We start from the raw sequence: 23,842 nt of genomic DNA, 5'->3' as shown, positions 1-23,842 counted from the left end.
CATCCTGCACAGAGTGCTCTAGGTGACCCTGCTCGGCACTGGGGTTGGACTGGACGATCTCCAGAGCTCCCTCCCCACCCCGGCCGTGCCGTGACTGTGTGACGGGAGAGGAGAGACACCCCGCCCCAGGGCGGCGCTAGCGCGGCCGTTACTCCCCACACGGCTGCGCGCGCCCCGCCCGCCCTGCCATGACGGCAGCGGGGCGACCCTCGCCCCCTCCCCCCGGCTCCTCCCCCGCGCCTGCGCAGTGCGAGGCCGCCGCTTTCCCGCCGGCGGCGGGTGCGTGAGGGGCCGGGGCTGGGGCGTGAGGGGAGGGGAGGGAGGGGTCCGAGGGGTGCGGGGGTGGGGTGAGGGGGCAGCCGGGGGTCTCACCGGGTCTTGGTGCTCAGGTGGAGGATGACAGGAGGCAAGGAGCCGTTTTGCGTGAGGTTCGTCAGGTCTCCCGGCAGCTCGGGGTGCTTTTGGAAAGCTCTCGAGGTAAGTGGCCTGGGCGGCCCCCTCAGGGCCGGTTAGGTGCTCCGGGGCGGGCTGAGGTGTGCGGTGTGGGTCTGGAGGTAAAGCTGTGTCTGTAACGGGGCTGCTTTAATTTTGTGGGGCAGATCGCTCCTTGAACAACAGCTAAAGCTCATTTCAATGAGAAATTGAGCATTCACGTTTGGGGGTGATGATAGGACATAATGATAGGACAAAGGGGAATGGACTTAAAACTAAAAGAGGATAGATTTAGACTAGACATTAGGAGGAAATTCTTTACTGTAAGGGTGGTGAGGCACTGGGACAAGCTGCCCAGAGAAGTTGTGGATGCTCCATCCCTGGAGGTGCTCAAGGCCAGGCTGGATGGGGCCTTGGCCAACCCTGTGCAGCGGGTGGCATCCCTGCCTATGACAGGGGGTTGGAGTTAGGTGGTCTTTAATTAAGGTCCCTTACAACCTGAGCCATTCTGTGATTCAAAGCCTGTAGACATTTAGTGAAGTGACATGTAGACCAGGAAGGTCTGGATGCTGGTCACTCATCCAGGCTCCTAAAGTCTTAATGAGAATAGTGTGCTTTTGTTCTTGTTTTTTCCACCTTGGGAGGTTGGAGGGAGCTGAAGGTGCTGTATGACAAGCTCATGTCCTGAAAGTTTGTATGTTGAATGTTTAAGTCTGACGATTGTGGAAAGTTGGGGGGTGTTGAGGACCCATTTGATATTTTAGCTCCCTGTTCTGCCAGTATACTCTTGCCAGGGTAGCTTCTTTGTGAGCTGTTTCAGGTAGATGTGCTTTTATAGCTTCCACAGGATTAACTAGCTGTGGTTTGTCAATTAAATACATGTAGTTATATGAACTGTTTTCCTGCAGTCTATAAAAGAATTTCAGTCAGAAGAACATCTCCAGATCCTTGAAGAAGAAACAGCACTCAACATAAAAGAAAATGATAAATCCCTTTATATTTGTGATCCTTTTAGAGGCGATGTTTTCAATCATCTCAAAAAGGTATGCTACCCATCAACTTGCTTATATCAGCTTATGTATTTTCTAGGAGCACTCATGGCCATGCTTATACTCTGCATGTTCTTTCTTCTCGCACTAAATGTAGTAGTATTCAGTATTCACAGTAAAAACTTTAAAACTTCACTGCATGCTGTATTTAGGGACGAAGAAGGTGAGCAGATAAGGATTACCTTGAAGCAAGTGGAAAAATAAATAGTATGATTCGTTCTGGTTCTGCTGGAGTCAGTGAGCTGGCTCTCTCTTTCTGTCTTCTAAGTAACATGAGTTTGTGTGACCTGCGAGGAATTGTCCAGCAGACAAAGACAGACTATCTGGAATTCTGTGACATGCTAGATGTAGCATTCGTTGCTTTTATCAAGGCCAGAAAACCTAAGAGGATTGTACTGAAAATCCCCAGCAGAAAGTGAAGCAGAACTGTCACCTATCTGGTGATGCTAGAGGAGGACAGGCAAGGGCCTTGTTTTGTCCCTCAGGATTCAGGGACAAAGAAAACCTTCCCTGCACCAGTGTACCTTCTGCTCATTTTCCTCATTTTCTGTTCTTGTTATTTCATTGCAGCTTGGCTGTAGAATTGTTGGACCACAGGTGGTCCTGTACTGTATGCAGTCCCAGCGGTGTGTCCCAAGAGCGGAGTATCCTGTGTACAACATGACCATGGCCGACGTAACAATATCCTGTACCAGCCTTGAAAAAGATGTTAGGGTAATGCGTTATACATGATGGATTGTTTAGCTGACTTTTCTGTGACATTTGTTTCAGATGGCTTATTACTAAGGCATCAGTCACAGTATATATACCAAGTGTAACTGTGCCTGTGTGTATACGTGTCTAGTCTTTCTATAGTTTGTAGAGTATAGTTTATGTAAAGAATTGTATAATTGTATGGAGAAAGAGGATGTCTTCCCGTAAGCATGTAGTGTACAAATATGTATGCAGTGGTGTATCTATGCATGTACATGTATGTTATTATATAAACATATATAAAAGTGTAAGACATCACTAACATGGGAGTAAATGTATGTTTGGGGCATTTTATTAGCTGAAGAGGTAGGTCACTTAGCTTGCTAGTTTGTCTCCAGCTAGCATGCTACAGACAACATGCTGTATTTTTGGTTTCTCAAACTACGTGGTAAACATTAAGCATTCAGCCAGCTGTGGTGTACATAGTTTATCTTAAATGTTTTCTTTTAATTATTCCAACATCTCTTTCTAATTTATGCTACCTAAAAGAACAAGCATCAGTACAATTTTTTTTTCCTGATACGGTATGATTGTAACATCTTTATTAAGGATATGTATTATATATTCATCTTACCATAAATGTAAGTAAAACTGAATTTATATTTGATATTTTTGATCGCTTCTTTATGCGTATACATTGTGAGTTTTTTGTTAGGAGAAACCACACAGAACTGAAATTTGTTTTTAAGGCAAACCTGAGTGTGATGTAAGTTCCTTTTTTTTTATTTCTTGGTGATTTTCTTTATTTCTTTTTTTCCTCACTCAGGAAGAAGTTCATAAATACGTGCAGATGATGGGCGGACGTGTGTACAGAGACCTCAACGTGTCAGTAACTCATCTTATAGCTGGAGAAGTTGGCAGCAAGAAATACTTAGTAGCTGCATCTCTGAAAAAACCTATTCTGCTTCCCTCTTGGGTTAAGACACTGTGGGATAAATCTCAGCAAAGGTAAAACAAACAAAAACTTACTTTGTGCTGAGGACTGGTAATTCTTAAGGTGAAACACACTTCTTTCTTTTACCAATTAATTTTACTTGGATGAAAAAATGTTTTTTTTCTCCTTTTCACTCCTTTAGCATGATGAGATACACCGATGTTAACATGGAAGACTACGCTTGTCCTATATTTCTTGGCTGTACAATTTGTGTAACTGGCTTAAGTAGCTTGGACCGCAAGGAAGTCCAGCGCCTCACGGCTGAACATGGCGGGCAATACACGGGACAGCTCAAGATGAATGAATGTACTCACCTCATAGTTCAAGAGCCAAAAGGTAGAACTTAGAGAAAATATTATTTTCCCTTTTTGAATTGAAGTAGTGTAAATATGCATAAAAGTTTAAACATTCTGTGTCTGCTTCAGTGGTAGTCTTACTGCTTCTGTACAGGGGAATAGTGTTGATGAGAAAAGTAACACAGGAACACTGGCTTCGCTCTGAAGGCATACAAAAGGAGAACAAAAGAAGAAAACAGAGACCCTGATAGAACTGAATGGAAGGGAAGGGGAGAATCCTAGAGGGAAGGGAAGAATAAAAAAAAAACTTAAGTTTTTGGGGAGAGTAGGGTGAGACTTAATTTATACACTGATTGAAATTAGATTGTGGATTCATTATTTTTAACTATTGTTTGTACCTTCTGGACAGTGTGTGAAGATCCTTCCTTCCCTCTTGTTTGTCGTTTTGTTGTGAGAAGAATGAGAAGCTTCTTATTTCATAGCCTAGTAGAATGAGAATTTGGAGACAAGACAGTTATGTCTGATTTCTTTGTATTTGTATGTGCAGGTGCTGTCTGCACTTTACAGCTTCTTTTTTTGCAGTTGTTACAGCAGTGTTACTGAAAACATCTTGTAGGTGGGTTTTGTCAAGTGTCTGGCAAGATGACATACTGTTAGCAGTGTTGTGAGTGGTGGAACCTGGGACTAAAGGGCTGCAGAGGGCTTCTTCAGGCTTGGCTGCTTAAAGTTGTAGGATGGTGCCCTGTGATGCTGTACCCATGACTAGCCATCAATGAGAGGTTTTTGTTTTGTTTTGTTTTGTTTTTCTCCAACTTTAAATAAAGGAGAGTAAATAGCTCATGAGATGAGTTCAAGGTAACACAGCTTGCACCTTGAAATCACTTATTTGAGTTTTAAAATTTTAATGTCAATCCGTCTTTCAGCAATCACTCTTGGAAGCATTGGTTTGTTAATAACTTGTGTCTTTTTCTTTTATTTAAATTTGAAAGGTCAGAAGTATGAATGTGCCAAAAAATGGAATGTGCATTGTGTGTCCGTGCAGTGGTTTTCTGACAGTATTGAGAAAGGTTTCTGTCAGGATGAGACAATGTATAAAATAGAAGGCAGATCAAAATTAAGTAACACCCCCAGTACCTCAACGCCTACGAGTCATGCCAGCAAACCTGACAGTAAGTAAGACTTCTTAAGATGCATTAAAGTAGGAAATATTTATAGTAGTCAGAAGGAAGAACGGTTTTGAATTAGTAGGATGCTGCCTACTTTTGCAATGATAATGTTTGGAAGGTTTAGTTTCTGCTTTGTTTATCCTTAAAACACAACAGATTACTTTTATATACATTGTATATTCTAACATCTGTAGACTTAAAAGTGAATAATTGTTTAAACAGTCAATTTGAATTAGGTGTACCTGTCTGCTTAAGAATCAACGGTGTGTAACTCTGTCCTACAAAAAAATAAATCAACAGGACTGTTCCAACACTTGTAATTTAAATCAAGTGTCAGTTATGAATTAAACCTTAGAACAGCCTTAGAGGGAAAACAAATGCTGATTTTCAAGTATTTGTGTTTTTTTTTTTACTTAGCCTGTTACTTTTAGACTTCACATTTCCTTTTAGCACAACAAAATCATACATGTCAGTTTCATATTTTGTTCAGTTAAATAGTGGAAAGAGAGGAGCGAAAACTAATGCATCTTCTTTTATTTCTACTAAAGCTCATAACTTTTCGGACGTCAGCCACATTTCCAATATCAATTTGAGCGGTGTTAATGAAACTGCTTGTAGTTCTGCTATGAGCAGCAGACTGGATCCTCCTCCTGATGAGCTGGAAAACTTGGACATAAGTTCTTTTCAAGCCCCTGAAGACTTATTAGACGGCTGTCGAGTATGTTTAACAATCTGTGTTTTGAAACGTTCGGTGTTACTCTGTGGAAGCAAACTACGCTGAGGTGCTGACAGTTCTGCTAGAGTAGATGTTTTCTTTTTATCAGCCACGAATGCCATGTTTATTTTGTGTCCGTACACTGTAGCTTGCATGTCATGTGTATATGAAATAAATTAATTGTATTAAATATATACATATTTATAGACATATGTATTTAAATACTGTAGTGATCAGGTTCTAGAACTGGTGTACAGTGTTTCTTGATTTAAATTTTTTTTGTTATACAACTTCCATATTTAACTTTAGGCTGGAGGTTCATTCCATTAGTAAATAACCAAACTTTGCTAAAATAGCATGTAAAGATTACTGCTCCAGTTACTGCTTAATTTCTTTTTTGCCGCTTCTCAGAAACTGTACCACTTATGTTCTACAGCAGTTGTAACAAATTATACAAAAAAAATCCTACCACAATTTTTTTTCCTTTTTTTTTGGTCTTTTGTCAAAGGCCTTTTTTTGTTTCTGTGTTCTCGTTGTAGATCTATCTATGTGGCTTCAGCGGCAGGAAGTTGGACAAGATGAGAAGGCTTATTAACTGCGGTGGTGGTGTTCGATTTGATCAGCTTAATGAAGATGTTACCCATGTCATTCTGGGGGAAAATAATAATGAACTGAAACACTTCTTGGACAAGACACTTCACAGGTTCTTATAATTACATTGCCTATTGTCTGTTTCTTCCTTGTTTTCTTTATCCCACCGCCTTGTAAACAAGAAAATACGTATCGCTTTGAAAGCCTTGTTTAAGACAACTGTTTAGGAAGAATCACAACTGGTATTCACAACGACATCCTCATGTGCTCTTGAATATGCTATGTTTTGGATAGCCATGGGTAACCTCAGTAAATAGAAAACAAGCATTCTTATTAGTGAAAAAGAGGCATTGATGTATTAATACATTGAGGAAGAAGGATTTGGCAACCCAGCAGTGGGCAGATAAAATTTACATTGTAGGAGAGTAAGTACGAAGCTCTCTGTTCGCAGACTGGGAGAATTAAGAACCCTTAAGGTCTGTAAGGTGCACAATACTTGCTTAGTTTTGGAGTTACAGACTTCAGATGCATATATGTATGTGTGTGTATACACACCAGTGGTTTGCAGAGTGGGAAAGAAAAATCACGGTTTCGAAACCTGCTGTAACTTATTTGTATAACACTTTATTTTATAGGCCTCATGTAGTGACAGCAAAGTGGTTGCTGGAGTCATTTACTAAAGGTTATCTGTGTCCAGTGGAGCAATATATCCCTCTCAACTATCAGCCGTTAGAGAATCCGATTTTGGAGCAACCTGGCGTGAAGTCAATTTTTCCCAAAAACAACAGTCTTTTGAAGAAAGAAACTGTGAATGTTATAAAGCACCAGCGAGCTGCGGAAGATGACTTCTTGTCTCAATATCTAAATAATGATTCTGCGTTAGGTAGGTTCTAGGCCCAGCACGCCATAGACAGCTTGTGAGTCGAATTTGAGTTTTGCAGCATTTACTTTTTAAAAATCTAGTTGCATCTAGTGTGTTAACTTCTGTATTGTATTTTAAAAATGAAATTTAAACAGGACCATATGGAGCATTTTATAATTTAAACCTGATGGAAGACAGCAGAATGCTACTACTTCTCCGTGAAGCCATTGAATCACCTTTGGTGTTCCTGTCAAACAACTTTTTCTTTTTTTCTCTTCCAGCTGAAGCTGAGAAACTTACATCTGGTAGCTTTAATGATGTTACTCATGTGACTGTTCAAGAAGAGAATAATTCTTCTGTCTGTAATGGTTCTTTGGGAGAGCCTTCTGCACTGGTTGAAGGAGGCTTATTTGCCAGAAAGAGATTTCTTCTTCTGGGTTTTGGTGAAGAAGATGAGTCCTGCGTTGCAGATATTATAAAGGAGAATGCTGGGAAAATTGTGCCACCGCAAAGCAGAACCATTGCGGACTATGCTGTGGTGCCTTTATTGGGATGTTCTGTGAAGTCAACCGTTGGTGATGTTGTCACCAATACGTGGCTGGTAAGGGTGTTAACTTTTCAGTTCAGTGATTGAGCAGAATGTATTAGAAATAAGTCTTGTCGGAAAGTAGAGTTACTGGTGGCTTATATGCAAATAAGGAACTGAGAAATTGGCTTTATGTTATTGGAAACGTGCTAAATAAAAGGCTTTAAAGCCTTTGCGTATTTAAGGTATCTTTCACTTGTTTGATTTTGTTTTCTACAGTTTTGCTAAGTAAGAGTTTGTTGTCACAACTCAAAGGCTTTTCATATGAGATTCTACCAGTATTTTCTCTAAACAATGAATTTGTAGATGAAATGTTGACTAATGATTTCATTTGATATCTTTGTGCTTACTGTTTCTTGCCACATGCTTTCCACAGCTTTCTGATGTGGCAGAGAGCAAGACATCTTTATAACTCAAGGTCAAAAAAACATTAATTCTATTAACCAGGAGGGGGGATATGATCTAGACTAGCTGCTGTTAGTAGTTTTTACTACTAGATAACTGAAGTGAATCTATGCAGACCCTCAGATCATGTTGAATTACTTCAAGGGAGTCTCCAGAGTTGGAAGAGTAGTAACTGAAAAGTTCTGAAAAATGTCTAAGTCAGTCAAACCTGGCAAAACTAAAATTATCTAGAAGAGAGTGATAGCTTGTAAAATAATTTGTCTCAAGCACAAGAATGGAAGCAGGTTTGCTTGTTACTGAGTCCATAAATGCTATTGTACAGTTCCTGAGATATTGCTGTTTGCTATCTATTTGGCTTGATTTGCATTTTTATCTCAATCATTTTTTATTTTTTTTTAAGGTAACATGTGTGGAAGAGCAGGTCCTTTTAGATCCTCAGTCCAATCCACTTTTCACACCAGTCCCAGTAATGGAAGGAGTTACTCCCTTGGTGGACTGTGTTCTTTCTTTTAGCCAGTTCACTGGTGCAGAGAGGGATTCTCTAGCTTATCTGGCAGGACTGCTAGGAGCAAGGTATGTCTCCTGTTTCTGCTACTTCTTGTTCTTAGGCAGCCAATGTGATGAAATCCTTCATACATTTAATTTCTTCTTTTATAGGGCTAAAAAATTATGGTGTAAAGCTCTTTCGGACTCTGTTAATTTACGTTGCTGACGCTATGAGGCATTAATATGCAGTTCTTTATTTCCCTCTCCTTTAGAGAAGTTTAGTCTATTTTCATGGAGACTAATTTCTATCAGAATCCCCTGAGTCTCATGTTTCTCATATTTGCTGACAAAAAGGACAGTTTTTCGGGTATTGGGCCTTCTGAATTGCTCTTCAGAGTCCAGGAGCGGCCTGTTGTTCCTCCTCTTCAATAATATCTGGTCCAGCCTCATAACCAGTGACAGTGCATCGTTTCTTAGAATGGTGAATTACTTGCTTACAGTCCATCAGGAGCTTTGAGAAGCATTAACAAAACCATTTTCAGTCTGGGAGTGGCAAAAATGTATATTCTCATAACAGAATATCATTTGATCTGATTCGTAGTCTGTTTGAACTGAAGTGTTTGCTGGTGAGTTCTCAGTCCTTCTGTCTTGCAAAATTGGGTCCTTCATGATAGAGGAAAAATGGTAATATGAAAACTGTGGTTCATTTGGAAACGATGTTTTTCGGCTCCAGAAGGGAATCCAGCCTATCCTGTTAATCTTGCAGAAAAATCTTAGGCCCATTACATGAAGTGTACATGCTAAGTGGATGGCCTTAGGTAATTCTACTGGTTCCCCTTCACTTGCTTGAATGTGTTTTACAGTACTATAAACTTTCCCTAGGTTAACCTTGTTATGACTAAAGAAATGTTTTATTAATCTAATTTTAGAGTCCAGGAATTCTTTGTGCGAAAAGCCAATGCAAAAAAGGGGATGTTTGCCAGCACACATCTCGTGGCGAAAGAGCCGAATGGTTCCAAGTACGAGGCTGCAAAGAAATGGAATTTGCCTGCAGTCACCGTAGCTTGGCTTTTGCAGTCTGCAAGGACAGGAAAGAGAGCAGATGAGAGCAAGTTCTTGGTTGAAAATGCAGATGCTGAAGGTTGGTTATTAGCAAGCTAAGGGAGTATGGGAAGAAAGGTTAGGTGAATGAAGTTGCTATTTAAAGAAATGTATATGAGATCTGTGTTTAAAAGAAAAATCAGATTGCATGTTTGTGTTTGCTTTGTTTCTTTTAAAGATAAGGAGAGTTCCGTTACTCAACTTAACGACAAGACACCAGCAACTATTAAATCTCCTGATTCTCCAGAACGACCTACTTATCTGCTTGAAGCTGGAAAAAAAGCACCTGTGACCCCTCTTGATATCAACAGGTTCCAGAGTAAAGCTTTCCAAGCTGTGATCTCTCATCACATTGGGAAGACCACAAGCCCTCATGCACAAGGGGGACTGCCACAAAAAGAACCGTCTTTACACCTTGACACACCATCAAAGTTCCTTTCCAAAGACAAGTTATTCAAGCCTTCTTTTGATGTAAAGGTAATGTTCTTTGCAAGTTTTTTAAGTCAGTAGAGCCAGTAGGGTAAAAAATATGCATAAACTTAAAAAGAAAACAGAAACTTGATCTTGGGCCTCTTTAAGCTGTTCGCATGCAGCCCTTCCATTTTGAATAAAGTGAGGAAAAATGGCGTTATTTATTTACATGCATTTCTAGTTAATGACCTGTGGATAAAATCTATTGTGTAGTAGATGTTGTAATGTTCTTAACAAAGCTCCTTTGTGCCTATTGCATCTTATGTGTTCTACATCTCACAGCATGTATTCCTCCAGATACTGAAAAATGGTTACTTGTTCAGTGATGAAATGTTACTTTGAAATTATTATGGTAAAAAGTATCAATATAATGGCTATAAAGCTGTTACTGCAAGTAGAAAAATGGACTGGGTCTTCGGGTTCCTTGTCTCGTTCTGAAAACCATGAAAAACTACTAGCCTTAAAACAAAACAAAGAAGCCTCTGACACTTGGGAGTGTCTGTGCTGGAATAACTCTTGAGTGAGCTGAGTGCTCTTGGGAAGTCTTCAGGTTTGTTTTTGTCTTCAAGGCCTTCAGTAAAAGGTGAATTCACTGAATTCCTGCAAAATTATTGGGGTTTTATGCATGCACACACCCCTCCCCCAACAGAACAAAACATTACAAAACTGGAATTATCCAATGTTCTTCTGAGTTAATTCTGTTTCATGAACTACTACTCTGCTTTTTGAAATCTAATAGTTTACTACATTGATAACTTTCAAAAGCAAGATACCTTAGGTTAAAATTCTTCGTATAGAAAAAAAGAGCTTGGTGTTTTAAAAGTTCAGGGGGAGTCACATACCTCCCTTAGCCAAGAAGTTGCATATGAATGTTAGTAAATTAAAGCATTGGCTTGGGATTAAGAATACCTGGGTTTGGCTGCTGGTTTTTCCATTAAAGGCAGTTTTTATTGATAGCAATGAAAAAGGAGATCACTAATCTTTCTGTTTTACTTAATCCTAATCTTAGAGTCTGCATATTTTGTACTGTTTTTGTGCAATGGTACTCTATATGCACTTGCTTACTACTACTGTAGTACGTGGTCCTGGTTTATGAGTATGAGATCTTACTACTATATTTATGAAATTTGCACTTGAGTGAAATTATTGGTTGTAATGTGTTTATGAAAGTCAGTTGGTTACTTCCTTTTTTGGTAGGATGCTCTGGCGGCTTTGGAAACTCCAGGAGGTCTTGGTCAAAAAAGCAGGAAGCTGAGCACACCTCTCTCTGAAGTCATTGGCAGGAACTTGAAATTGGCACTGGCAAACAGCACACGGAATACAGAAGCTTTTACTGCCAGCCCTCAGTTGAAGGCTGCACAGCCAGAAGCGGTAGGAAATGCTAGAAGGCAAAGAATTTCAAATCTTTTTCCTCTGCCTGTACACTACCCAAGTACTAAGTAGTTGCTAAGCAGCATGGTGTATAAATCTGTACCAATTTAATTTTGGTAATAGTAGGGTAGGAGGATTTTATCACACTTGAATTCCTAGGCTCCAGATGATCAAATGCTCTGTTTTGGACTAAAGTTCAGAGTTCTGTTCTAATCTCCCCTAATGAAAGAAAACAGAAAAAGGAGCAGGAGAAAAATGCTTGTACTACTTACCATGGGAGTACACAGTAAAAAGAGGGGCAAGAAAGCTAATGGTGTTCAACAAGGGAAGGCTGTCACTTACTATTTTGTAGTTCTTTATTTTGCTCTTTTTCATTCCGATACAGTGAAATATGTTGTGGCATCAGGTTTGATAATTCCCTAATTTCATTGAACTGGAAGTGCTCAGTCTGTGATGAAAGGAGAACAATATGGTTTGGGGAGGCTGGCTGGGAGTAAATCTTTTGTCTTTGGATTCCTAGTGTTTGGAATGATAGTAGTGCTCTCTTGACTATGGGGTTTGGGAGTAGCAAATACAGAAAAAATGTGTTTATCTTTCTTGTTAGTGTATATGTTATCACATATTACACTAAATATTTAAATATTGTTGTTATTGATACAGAAACCTTCTAAACATGACTCTCTGTTTTTTTCTCCTCCTTGACCAGGAAGAAGAGCCCAAGCCTCTAGCTGATGTTGTTATCTGTGTTAGTAAAAAGCTTAGTAAGAAGCAAAGTGAACTGAATGCGGTAGCAGCTTCTCTTGGCGCAGAGTACAGGTATCAGCTGATGTAAACAGCTTCTAAGCTTCTGCACTGTTAGGAATTCTAATAAGTATGAGTCTTGGCATTATAATTTTCGTATCTACATGACCTTTTGCTATAGCTGAACTTTAGGTTTCACTATCTTAGATGATTTCTGTTGCAATCTTTTTCTACTGTCTCTGTGTTCCTGATAAGTCTGCCTTGGAAAGACTGTCCTGAGATCTAAAAGCACAGGAAAATGTTCTTTCTTTCTCTCTTTTTTTTTTTTTCCCAAAGTCTCTGAAAGTTTTTCAGCTTTTGACTAGTTTAAAATATATATTTTGGATTTTGAATCTGATCTTTGGTTCAAAACTAATTATTTTACAGATGTAGGCTTTTCTAAGAACAGAAAGTTTGCCATGCTTAACTAAAATAGGTTGTCACTAAGAGGAACTACAAAATAACTGCTGTGATTTAAGACAATTTTGGTCTTGCTAAACCCTGTTTATGTATTTTATTACTGACTTCTCTAAAAGTTTTCATTCACAATGTGGATGATGAAATTGCCCTTATCTGGTAGGAGCTTAAAATTAATATTTAGTATATTTTATATCATTTTATATTATAATATATTAATATAATACAATATATTATGATTATATATTGTAGATATAATTAATATTCATCTATTTTTATATTCTAATGGAAATAGCTTTGGAATTTTTATCAGTATAAAATTATTTTGAGCTTCAAGAATTAGCATTTCAATTGCAGCTCAGTGCATCAGTGAAGAGAAAAGCTCTAATACTATGTCATACGTTCTTTTTAGAAACTGATTTGGAAGTTCATTTACTTAAATAAAAAGAAAAACAAGAAAAACAAACCCTCTTTCATACCTTTCTCAGACTGACTTTTGTTTACTTCAGGAATATTTTCAGAAGAAACTGAAGCTGTTCTATCCTGAAACTCATTGCTGTCTTTTTTTGGTGAACCAAGTGAGCTCATTATTTATTTAGGCATAACAAAATAAGCAAAATAGTATTTCATCATGAGCAAAGGACAGGAAAATTTCTGGGATTGGTTTCTGATCCTTTCTGGTAGCAAATTATATCCTCAAGTTGCATTTCATTTTCCTTTCTAGGTGGTGTTTTGATGAATCAGTAACACACTTCATCTACAAGGGAGGGCAAAATGATAACAACAAGGAGTATAGATCCGTTAAAGAACGGGGAATACATATTGTTTCGGAACACTGGCTTTTAGAGGTATGGAACTTGCTTTGTTCCCTTACTAAAAGTAAAGGGAAACGGAGGCTTAAAACTAGTTAGATGGCAATTGCTTTTCTGTTTAAATTTACATGGAACATACATAGGAATTGATGCTTTCTGTTCCACTTTGAATTTATAAATAGAACAGTTTTCACCAGTGTACTTTTACCTTGTTCTCCATGAGGGGAAAAGAAATTCTCTTCCATTCACCAATTCTGCTACATGTTCCTCAGAATGAGAGCTACATTTTTCTCTTGTGAAAACTACTTTTTCAGTGATGCTTTTATTATGCTTTTCCCATGCTTAGATGTGGGACTTCTCTTATTTTTCAACCAGTTTCTCATCTTTCATATGTTAACTGATGTTGTTACAGAGTGCCCAAGAATATAAACGGCTTCCCGAATCTCTCTTTCCTCACACCTACAATCCCAAAATGAGTCTGGACATCAGTGCAGTGCAGGATGTCAGGCTTTCCTCCTCGGGTAAGCTTCCATCAACTGGAAAACCAGCAGAAGAAAATGAGGTATAGTGTGTGATATAAATTCATGTTCTATGACACCATGGGGATGCAGTTCACTTAATTGTTACGTTTAATGAAGTAAATAAAGCTGATGCTTAGTGGTGCTCTGAATCAGGTTTAGGTAGTAATTAATAGTAGCTACTGCAGAGGATCTTTCAGGTTTTTCCTGCATTTGTAATCCTCTTCTAAGGCGGTGGAGGGAAACCCAGACACTTCAGGGTTAGATGTGCTTTCCAAATTTGAAATAATGTAGTCCGTTCTTTGCTTTCTCTTGTAAATGAATAAGAGATCCAAGGCATAAACTCAACCTAGCAGACGTTTAGACTGCAGAGCAGGTGTTGCCATTGATGCTGTTGTTCACTGTCGTACTGTCATTGTGGTGGCAGAAAGTTTAGCTTATTCTAAAGCAAGATTATTAATCTTCAGAATTTGTGCAAGTGTTGAACAAGGGTAAAAAGCAAAAATTTAGGCGTTTGAGAATTCTACTTGTCTTCATTGGTTTTAGATTATTCCAGTGGATGAAGATGATGCTGAGGATGATGTCACTACTGACCAAATAAAGGAAACAGTTTGTACAGGGGAAGAACAAATTGTAACAAGTGAATCCAAAGGAGGTAAATAAAAATCCCTGCTTTCAAAATAGTTGCAGAATGTCAACTGCCAATATAAGCTTTTTATAGTGCTGAATGTTAAGATCTGGAAGCTTTAGGTACCGTATTTATATACCAGTCAAATACAGCTAGCCCTCATTGTTGCTGGAGATGAGAGACATGCTTTGCTGTCTGGTTTAAAGATTTTATTGGGCCATAAGAAAATTGTGATCATCCATAATAAAATAACTTGGTTGCTGTTTCTTAGTTTTTAAAACACTGAAGTTTGATTTTAATGTGACAAATAAGTATTTTAGACTATACATTTTTGTGTGATATACAGAAATGTGTTACAAGAGAATTGTGGATATAAGCTAGATCACATGAGCAATTTCAGAAGGTATCCAAATGGAATTCCTGCTTGTGTCTAGAAATAGATGACTTGGGGCATGCATCATTTTCCTAGATACTTTTTCCCCTCCTTAATATATTGTCTGCATCTTGTTGTGGGGGAGGGAAATTTACTTGAATTTCTGTACTTCTCACCTGTTGCAATATAACACCCCTGATCCTATGGGCTTTGTTCATTCTCTTGAAGTTTTGACCCAAGCACTAGAAATGAGGGAGAACTTCCAGAGGCAGCTGCAGGAGATCATGTCTGCCACATCAATAGTGAAACCACAAGGACAAAGAGGATCCCTTTCGAGGAGCAGTTTCGATGGTTCTCCAGCTACTCCCGATAGCACGCGGTCTATTCGAAATGGCCGCAGTAGGGTTTTGGAAGCTCTAAGGTATTGATTTGCATTTTGAAGCACCTTATTTTGTCCTCCGTACTCATGCTCAGACAGTCACTGAAACATAGGTCTGCAGGGTTTTCAGACGTCTTTCTCTACGGATGTACTTCAGTTGATTCTCTTGTAATTCAGCGTCTTTAACAAGACCTGCTAGACAGACTCAGAATATTATATTAATCTTAAGATTACCCGTTAAGTGAGTATGTTTTACTTTTCAAGCAATAGTAGAATGATTGCTTTTTAGTTTTGAATTGAATTTTGCTGATTTCTTTTTCTTCGGATTAATGTTCTTAGAGATATTTTTTTAAGAAAACAGTGTCACAGTATTTCAGTACGTAGGTCATATACAAATAGAAGTTCCTCACAGAAGCACTTTGCAGGAATATTGCTCCTCTTTTTCTTTTCTCTCTAAATCACAGTGAATAGGATTTGAGCTCTAACAGAGCTGAGCTACAGTGAGAGATTAATTGAAACCTTGCAAATTATTCCATTTAGCTTGGTATTTATTTGCAAATTAATAGGTTCAGTAAAGAGCGAAGTACACTGATTATGGAATAATTTAGCAGCATGACATGTAATAAAAAAATCTCCTACTTATGTTTTGGCTGACTTTTTTCAGCTGCACTGACACTTAGACACACAAAGCTAGGCTGCCAGAGTTGTTTTTATATTGAAGCTTTCTCATTTTCTGTCCATGCTTTCTAATAAAGCCATTTGGATGCTGCAGTTGATGTAATCCTAACACATTACCTTCTAGGATGGTAGTCTTCTGTAAAACAAACAAATATTTGAAGTGTCTATGCTTTTTACCTCAGGCAGTCCCGTCAAGCACTTACGGATATAAACACAGAGCCTTCCCAGAGTGAGCAGATCATCTGGGACGATCCTACTGCAAGGGAAGAGAGAGCGAGACTTGTCAGCAACTTTCAGTGGCCTAACAGTCCTTCCCAGTACCCAGAGCAAGTTCAGAGTGACGTCAATAAGAACGTGGATGAGTCTGCCTTCAAAGGATCCATAGGTGATTCAGAGATTGCTGGTATAGGTAAAATCACAAATAAAATTTTCTTTTTCTTTGTACCATGCATCAGGCTGATCTCTGGGGCTTTTAAAATATGGCAGCGTTTGGATTCTACTTTAAGAACAGTGGAAAGTGAGCACTGTTGGTATTTCTTGATGACTAAGATACAATTTTACATCTTTGAGCTCTGTTACATGTTGCTGTTTCTTAAAGAAAAGCTTTCCTACCCATTTGCCATTTGTGCTCAAACACCAGGGCAGCACTTGTCTAAAAAATAGCCTGGATCAATTTTAGGAAATCTCTCTTGTATTTTTATTTGGAACCCCATCTGGTTTCCAGGTAACAAGTCAGGTAGATACAGTGGAATGCAAATGGAAATGCTAGTAGCAGAGTCTTTTTAGTTGTCGTGGAAATAATAGTAGGTGAAGAGTGGGGATACAGGATGATGATACCCATGAGCCCCCCCAAACAGGTGTCTCAGTGCCACTTATGAATGTGATTAGGTCAAGATTCAGTCAAGATATCTTTCCTACAAGTTTTGAAATCTTCAGTCTACTGCTAGGATTAAAGCAAAACAGGTGAAAAAACATACATGTGTTTGCTTTCTTCCCACTTCTGCCTCCTTGAGAGAGAGTACAATCACTTATTTTTTTCCCTGCTGCCTCCCCCCTTGTCCCAATCTACTTTGTGGAGATTCTTCTTACAGTAACAGGCTGCCTGAAAACTGACACTGTCCTGGAGGAGGTTAAAGAAAATTAGGTAAATACAGTCAATTGATCTTTGTTTTAACTGAATCAATGTAGTTTAGCCAAGGAAATTAGGCCTTTTGGGGCTTTCTTTTCAAAAGCATCTGGGGACATGAGTCTGCAATATTGCAATCAGTGGTTTGTGGCATAAAGAAGAGCACCTTTTAAGAAAGGCTGTGTTGTCATATAACTGTGCGTGTTGTAGCAGCAGGTGGGTTTGGGCCATTTAGGATAACTATTTTTTTTTACTTTGTCCATAGTTATATTCAGCCAAAGACAAGTCATGTAACAATATTTTACTTTCACAGCTGTTCCTGAGGGTGAGGATGGAGATTTAATGGAAGGTGTAAAGAATCCTGTACATAGAGATCCTGAAACACCCATTAAAGATAACCTGATCCCCACTCCACAGGCTCCCAGCATTGCTTTCCCCCTGGCTAACCCTGCTGTGGCACCCCAGCCCAAAGAAAAGGTTTGTCTTATGAAGAAATGCTTATAAGGACAGGTGCTTTCAGAGATATAACTATACTTTAAGAAAATTTGAACCTGACTGTGAATATCTGAATTTAAAATCTTGTAGAGGATTACTTCTGTGCAGTTCTCTTTATGTCCCCCTTTCTCCAAGATTTTGAACAAATGATGGTTGTTTGAATACATAAAGCTCACTTGTCCAGACAAATGAAACTTTTTGTTATGTTAGCAAAATAGTTCCTGGTGGAACGCTGAGGTGGGCTGTGTGCGTTACCCGGAACTCCTCCAGCCATGTTAGGATGACGGAAAAAAGGTTAGGCCTTTGTTTCCTTGGTAGTATCTGGAATTCATGCTGAAGTACAAAACAAGTATGTGGCTTGTGTCCATCCCCCTCCCCTGCCAAAAACCTGGTTTAAAAATTCCGTGTGTTATAGTGAACTTGGAAGGCGCTGGGAAAATGACTTTAGTTCTTTGCTTGCCATGTGTCACGACAGCCAGACTTTGAGCATCAGAGGCACGAAGTGCCCTGTTAAATGAGCTGTGGTGGAAACGCATGAAGAACCTTGAAGTTGCAGAAAGCCTGAATGGAGGAAGCAGTGCGATAGGTGGGCGATGGCTGCGTTCAACTTGGCATCCAGTGAACCTGAATGAAGGATTAGTTTTTAGGACAGATCGGTTCAGTTGTGCCCTGAAGAAAGGGGGAGCCAAGAGGATGTTAAGCAGGAGCCTAATGTCGATTTGATGAGATCCAGCTTTTGTCAAGTGATTGACAGGTTTGGTTCTTCTTTTCCTGGCTAAAAGGAAATACAAAAATAACCCAGAATGGTTGGCAGAGATACAGTCAGCTGTCAGCATAGTCTTTGTCATATTTTCAAAATCTATTATTGTTTTTTCAGGCCATCACGGAAGATGAGAAGGCTGATGAAGAACCAGAAAAACACCGTAAATTTCAGCTGTCTTCTCTTAATCCACAAGAAAGATTTGATTACTGCCACCTGATTGAGGAATTAGGTACCAGATACTTGGGAAATGCACAGAATAGTGTGTGTCTGTAAGCTGGTCAGCTGTGGCTCTCTGGAAAAAGAAAGGGCTTCTGTTAATGACTCATCAGATTTGAGGCCTCAGATTTATGGTTTTCTGTGCTTGTGAGCAATTCCTTGAATATATTGTTATTATGTGAGTGATCAGCTTTGCCATAAAACTGCAGGAGACAAAACCATTGCTGTTTCTTTTAGCTGTCGCCACAACAGCCTCATTCTTCTTGTTGGGGGTGTTTAGGATCTGCCCTCCTCTGGTGTCTCATTCCTGTCTGTGTTACATTGGCACTTTCTTTTTATCAGAGCCCCTCTTTCTGCCTGCTTCTCCTTCTTTGGCAGCTTCTGCCCATGTCGCTTAGATTGTGGTTATCCGTGTAAATTTGAGTTAACTGTATTTTTGTTTAAATACATACAATTCTCACTTTGAGCGATCCTTTCTGTGGTACAGCCTGACCCTTAAATAACTTGAATCAAATTCATTCCTCAATTCCAAGGTGGAATAGTACTTGAGAAGCAGTGCTTTGATCCAAGTTGCACACACATCATCGTGGGCCATCCTCTTCGAAATGAAAAATTCCTGGCCTCGATGGCAGCTGGGAAGTGGGTGCTTCATCGTTCCTACCTGGAGGCGTGTCGAGGAGCTGGCCGCTTTGTGCAGGCATGTAACCTTACTGAGAAATTAATATGTTGCACTTCTTCTCATGTGTTTTGTTTTGTTTTACCTTACTGGGATAGGACCTAACCTCTGAAAGGCAAATAGCAATTTGGGGTGCCCAAGCCTTGTCTGAGAAACATTTGGCAAGCTTTTCTCTGAAAACTAGTCCCAGACAAAAACTTGTCCTGGTCTAGTACAAAATAAATATTTATAATTACTTCTGAAAATTGAAGCTTGAGTACCTTTTGGTAAATTTTCACTGGTACCAGCTGAGGTCATGTGGATCTCATTGTACCAGGAGTTAAATCTTGATTTATTTCAATAAATGAATGTAAGTTTTGAAGATTCCAACTCTATAACCGTGTACTTAAACCCCTTGGACACTCTCTTCCAACTCCTCACCTCCCTAACAATTCGCAGTTCTCCCCTGTCTGGCAGTATTTTCACATTGTCCAGACTAACTTAAACAGTGCCTGGGACTGGATCATATCTTTACATATCAAAACCAACTTGAATTCTTTTGGAAGGTACTGTAAGAATGTAGCCGATGGTGTCCAGAATAGTGAGTTGTATTGGATTCCACTGTTGATAGCCACAAAAGGAATCTGGTTGTGTATGGTGTGAACTGATGTCAGAGAAAACACGAGTTGATTTAAAACAGGGGGCAGTTTTTATGCATGGAAAAGATACTTATGTGCCATTAAGAGCCATATCGAATTTAAACTAATGCTACTTTCCCAGATAAAATTGATCTACAAAATTACCGTGGGTTGGGATTTTTTTTTTTGGACATTGTTGTTTTTTATTTGTTTTTCTTCACCATCGGGGAAAAAAATACTAAAGTTGGGAGGACTACTTTGTAATTCAAGCTTGTGATTGTTCTAGGAAGAAGATTATGAGTGGGGAAATAATTCCATACTTAATGTTTTGTCTGGAATCAATGTAAACCAGAAGAAACTAGCACTCGCGGCCATGAGATGGAGGAAAAAAATTCATAAAGGAAGGCAAGAAACTGGTACTGCTGAGGTATTTAGATATTTGTTGAGTGTAAGCTGTACAGTGTGGGTGGCCAGGCCAGTGGTTGTCACCAGAACTTCATTGGCAGAGAAAGTTCATCTGTCATCTCATTAAGAACAAAATGGCTTAGCTGGATATGTTCCTAGTTAAGTAATTTTGTTTTTTAAAAAGCTTTTTGTGCTAATATATTAATATTAGGTCCTTATCTGTTCCTGAGCCGTCGTTCCTTTTTTTGGAAAGCTAGACACATACATACTAACGTACGTAAACGTCCGTCAGCCATCAACGTGCCGTCGTTTGTGCTTCAGAGCTCTGACTGGGGACCCAACTTGGTCTTAAAAGGAAACCACAGCCGGTACTGGCAGTGACAGTTAGAAATGCTGTGCTGTGCCACGTAGGTGAACACAGCTCTCCGGACAGCGTTTCCATAGCTCTAGCAATGAGTGTTCTACTGCACTGCAAACAAGGCACGAGTTTTCTCTTTTCCAAAAGCACCTGCTGTGATTTTTACAGTGCAAGTTCCGCGGCATTTCAGAGAGATTTTTGAAAGTGGGACTTGAGCTCCACAAACCTTTTAAACTACTCTCTCAAATCAGAAATTGAAGTGTTCAGTGAAAGGTAGAAATGCTGCTGCTGTGTCAGTTGCATCAGCGTAACGCTTGACTTGAATGTATTTTATAATAACCTTTTTAAAACGAGTGCTTGTAACAAACCCTCTGTGCCACTTGCCTATTTGGAAACCCCGTTGGCCACAGGTGCTTTTAGTATAAATGAGCACATAATATAGTGCACAGAGTAGAGGTTAAAAATGTTGTTTTCAGTAGTTGTTTTTCTTAAAATGTGTTCTTGTAAATCAGTGTCTGTTCTGGAAAAAATACTCGTTGCCAAGTGCTTTTTTTAATAGGCTGGTTTGCCCCTCTCGCTATGTGGGTGAAAGGGCTTGGTGGCAAGCTGCTGGAGTGTGTGGGGCTGGCTCGACAGCTATTAGTAATAGTTGTGTTGGTTTTTTTTTCCCTGCTTTTTATATTTAAGAAAGACGAAACCAGGTGATAGAAAATCTTCATCTGATGGATATTCCTGAAAGAGAGAAATTATGGATCCCCTAAGTGTGTACTTCTGTAGTAAATTGAGTTTCTTATCTAGGGAGCCTTCAGTGGCTGGAAAGTGATCCTGAATGTTGATCAGACCAAGGAAGCAGGATTCCGACGCCTTCTTCAGTCAGGAGGAGCAAAAGTATGTATTTTTGTTTGTTTCAGCTTTGTTTTTGGAAAAAATAAGGACGTTTTTCTCTCTTTTGTTTTTACGATATTAGTAACATTTCTTAAATGTTGTGCTGGGCACTGTGTGTGTTAGTAAGAGGACTCACCCCAAATTGCTGAGACGTGATAGTTGAGACATGGTGGAAGGGTGGGAGGAAGGAAGCTGTCATCTCCACGTTGCACGCAGTCAGGCAGGATAGCTTGTCTGAGGTCACACGAGTCAGCAGTGCTGGTGGGAAGTGAGGACAGAATTTCTGGCCCTGGCTCTGGTAATGAGGATCAGCCTTCTTGAAATGTACACACACGATGGTACAGGATGCACGGTAAATGGTATTTAGTTTCGTATTGGTTTGCTACTTAACTTGGTGAGTGTGAATTTATAGGTCATGACCTGCGTGCATCTTGAGGAGGAAACACAAAAAAAAAGTTTTTGTCTTTTGTGTTTTAATTGGTAGGTGTTTTCTGGTCATTCTGCAACTTTCTTCAAAGAAGCGACTCATCTCTTTGCTGACTTCAGTAAGCTGAAGCCAGACGACTCCCGGGTGAACGTAGCTGAGGCCGCAGCCCAGGGAGTGAACTGCTTGAAGCCAGAGTACATCGCCGACTACCTCATCCAGGTGTGCGCGCCCGGGGCGCTCTCAGGAGGGTCGGGTCAGGCCCCTCACCTCTAACAAGCCAGGTCACTGGGAGCCTCCAGACGTGGCTGCTGCTGTGTTGGCAACGAGCCTCTTTGCCAGCAGTTATGGCCACAAATGCCTGTGCTGAGTGTTGCGATCCGTGGCTGCAAATTTTAACAAGTCGTGCTGTAACATGACTTGTTCCAGTGCTGGCAGTCGGATCTGTTGCAGGGTAGGGAGCTTGCAAAATAGTCAAAATGTAGGTGTGCAGTGTTCGTTTTATTACTCTAAAACTTAGAAAACAAATGAGCTGTTTCTTTCTTCTCAGAAGCTTCTCCTTGAGCTAAGCCGCTTCTCTTTCTCCCTTCCTTTATTGAAGGAGCCACCTCCCCCGATGGAGTCTTACTGCCTGCCAGAAGCTGAATCTTGTGTTCAGAACAACAAAGAACTTGGGACTGGATTATCCCAGAAAAGAAAAGCACCGGGGGAAATGAGCAGAGTCAAGCGATCCAGGATACGCTGAGAAAATTCAGTGTTTTTAACTTGTACCTTTTATATTCATATTTATATTTTTTCATTCTTACCATGAAAATTAAAAGCTTGGAGTACCACTTCTAATTTGTCCTGAGATTAAAATAAGTTTACAGGAATGCTCATAGGAAAGATTGCTTTGGTTACTGGTACCATCCAAAACTGTTGCAAGAACTTCTTCAAAAAATATTTTGTCTCCATAATGTTATGATAACTATTATGGATTTGGTTTAGAGACACCACTGTGTAATAGCAGTTAAGAAATACTTTGTGAGGTGCTTAGTTCACCTCTTATCTGTGTGTTGTGGGAAAAACAGCAGTCGATGAGAATGCTGTTACATTTGCACGTAGCAATGGACTTAGAAGAGGAAAAATGTAAAACCTGATGGTTTCTTTTGGGGCAAAAAAAAGCGGGGGGGGGGGGGGGGGGAACAGACCAAAAAAGGGCTTACAAATTTTGGTACTAATGGTGGGTATAATAAATTATTTCTATAAAACATTTTCTGCGTTTCTGCCATTCCGGATGCTCATGATTGTGTTAAGCAAACATAGAACTCTTCTTCACAGGAGCTGAAGGCTGGCTGAGCTCCCGGTTTGAGTCTGCAGCAGGAACCAGAGGTAGAACAAAGGTGTTAGTTTCCAGCTGCTGGAAACGTTCTTGGTCAGACAAGCAGAATGTTTGACAAGTTCTTTGACCTTGTAGTAGCTGTCGGGTCTGGGTCTCCCTTTGCTGAGAACGTACTGTATGCCAGTTGCACCGTGCTGGGCTGGGTAAAGGTGCTTATCCGTGCTTTTTAAATCAGAAGAGCTTTATTGAAGCAGCTGGAATTGCTGCAGCCTGTTTGAACAGCAGAGCACGCGTTCCCCATGCCAGGGCACCAGCAGAGGTGCCCAGGGAAATGTGCGTAACATCCTCAAAGTCCATTTCGCTCTTCTTATTGTTGTGAAGGTGCGGGTTGTCGGGGGGGGCTGTATTCTTCTATTTTCTAGCTGCTGAATACCCCGGTATTATAGAAAGCCTCTGCACCGCTAGCAGTTGGTACAAGGGAGGAGAAGCCACTGGGGCCCAAGGCCCAGTGCAACATGGGGGAGAACGGCCCTGCTGCTGCTGAAGGGACGGGCCAAGGGAGTCCTCCGGTGGGAGAGCAGGAGCGCAGCTTGCCTTTATGTGCAGGACTGTGCTTCTGCTTCACCGCGGTAGCTGCTCGTCAGTGAGCCCTGACACACGCTGGCAGGATGACCTGATGGACTTGCCAGGAAAGCTGGAGGTGCCAATGCCCGTGAGGAGTTTGGTTCTTTTAAAAGGTGAAATCCAAGGCCC

The 23,842-nt window shown here is 40.1% G+C and overlaps 1 protein-coding gene across 5 annotated transcripts; it reads left to right on the top strand.

Moving 5' to 3' along the window:
* The first annotated feature begins 163 nt into the window (after window positions 1–163).
* Window positions 164–22,699, top strand: TOPBP1 (DNA topoisomerase II binding protein 1). Of its 5 annotated transcripts, none has more exons than XR_013947841.1 (28): window positions 164–279; window positions 390–477; window positions 1,341–1,475; window positions 2,052–2,195; window positions 3,001–3,182; window positions 3,311–3,504; window positions 4,454–4,633; window positions 5,179–5,348; window positions 5,885–6,048; window positions 6,572–6,819; window positions 7,080–7,399; window positions 8,190–8,362; window positions 9,205–9,416; window positions 9,555–9,853; window positions 11,045–11,218; window positions 11,925–12,034; window positions 13,140–13,263; window positions 13,640–13,789; window positions 14,292–14,400; window positions 14,975–15,167; window positions 15,986–16,212; window positions 17,243–18,178; window positions 18,302–18,416; window positions 18,937–19,100; window positions 19,983–20,123; window positions 21,258–21,347; window positions 21,829–21,990; window positions 22,370–22,699. XR_013947841.1 is itself a non-coding variant. In XM_080583493.1 (28 exons), exons 2-28 carry the CDS (start codon window positions 397–399, stop codon window positions 22,511–22,513), a joined length of 4,545 nt encoding a protein of 1,514 aa, XP_080439619.1. In that variant the 5' UTR covers window positions 164–279; window positions 390–396; the 3' UTR covers window positions 22,514–22,699. The 5 variants fall into 5 exon arrangements, 3 of the variants coding, with proteins under 3 accessions (XP_080439619.1, XP_080439620.1, XP_080439618.1); XR_013947842.1 differs by having other exon boundaries at window positions 18,937–19,104; window positions 19,987–20,123; XM_080583493.1 differs by having other exon boundaries at window positions 15,986–16,188; window positions 17,243–17,406.
* Window positions 22,700–23,842: the final 1,143 nt, after the last annotated feature.

The sequence above is a fragment of the Anser brachyrhynchus genome (genome assembly GCF_964034855.1).
Source record: "Anser brachyrhynchus genome assembly, chromosome: 2".
NCBI classification, from domain to species: Eukaryota; Metazoa; Chordata; class Aves; order Anseriformes; family Anatidae; genus Anser; species Anser brachyrhynchus.
The sequence above is the reverse complement of the archived record's forward strand: the minus strand, read 5'-3'. Positions and strand labels throughout refer to the sequence as shown.

Bases quoted from the DNA above. Each gene is read 5' to 3' on its own strand.
- TOPBP1 (XM_080583492.1), top strand. From the start codon at position 397: ATGACAGGAGGCAAGGAGCCGTTTTGCGTGAGGTTCGTCAGGTCTCCC. The intron at 5,349-5,884 runs GTATGTTTAACA...TTCTCGTTGTAG, and splicing joins ACTTATTAGACGGCTGTCGA to ATCTATCTATGTGGCTTCAG. The intron at 6,820-7,079 runs GTAGGTTCTAGG...TTTCTCTTCCAG, and splicing joins AAATAATGATTCTGCGTTAG to CTGAAGCTGAGAAACTTACA.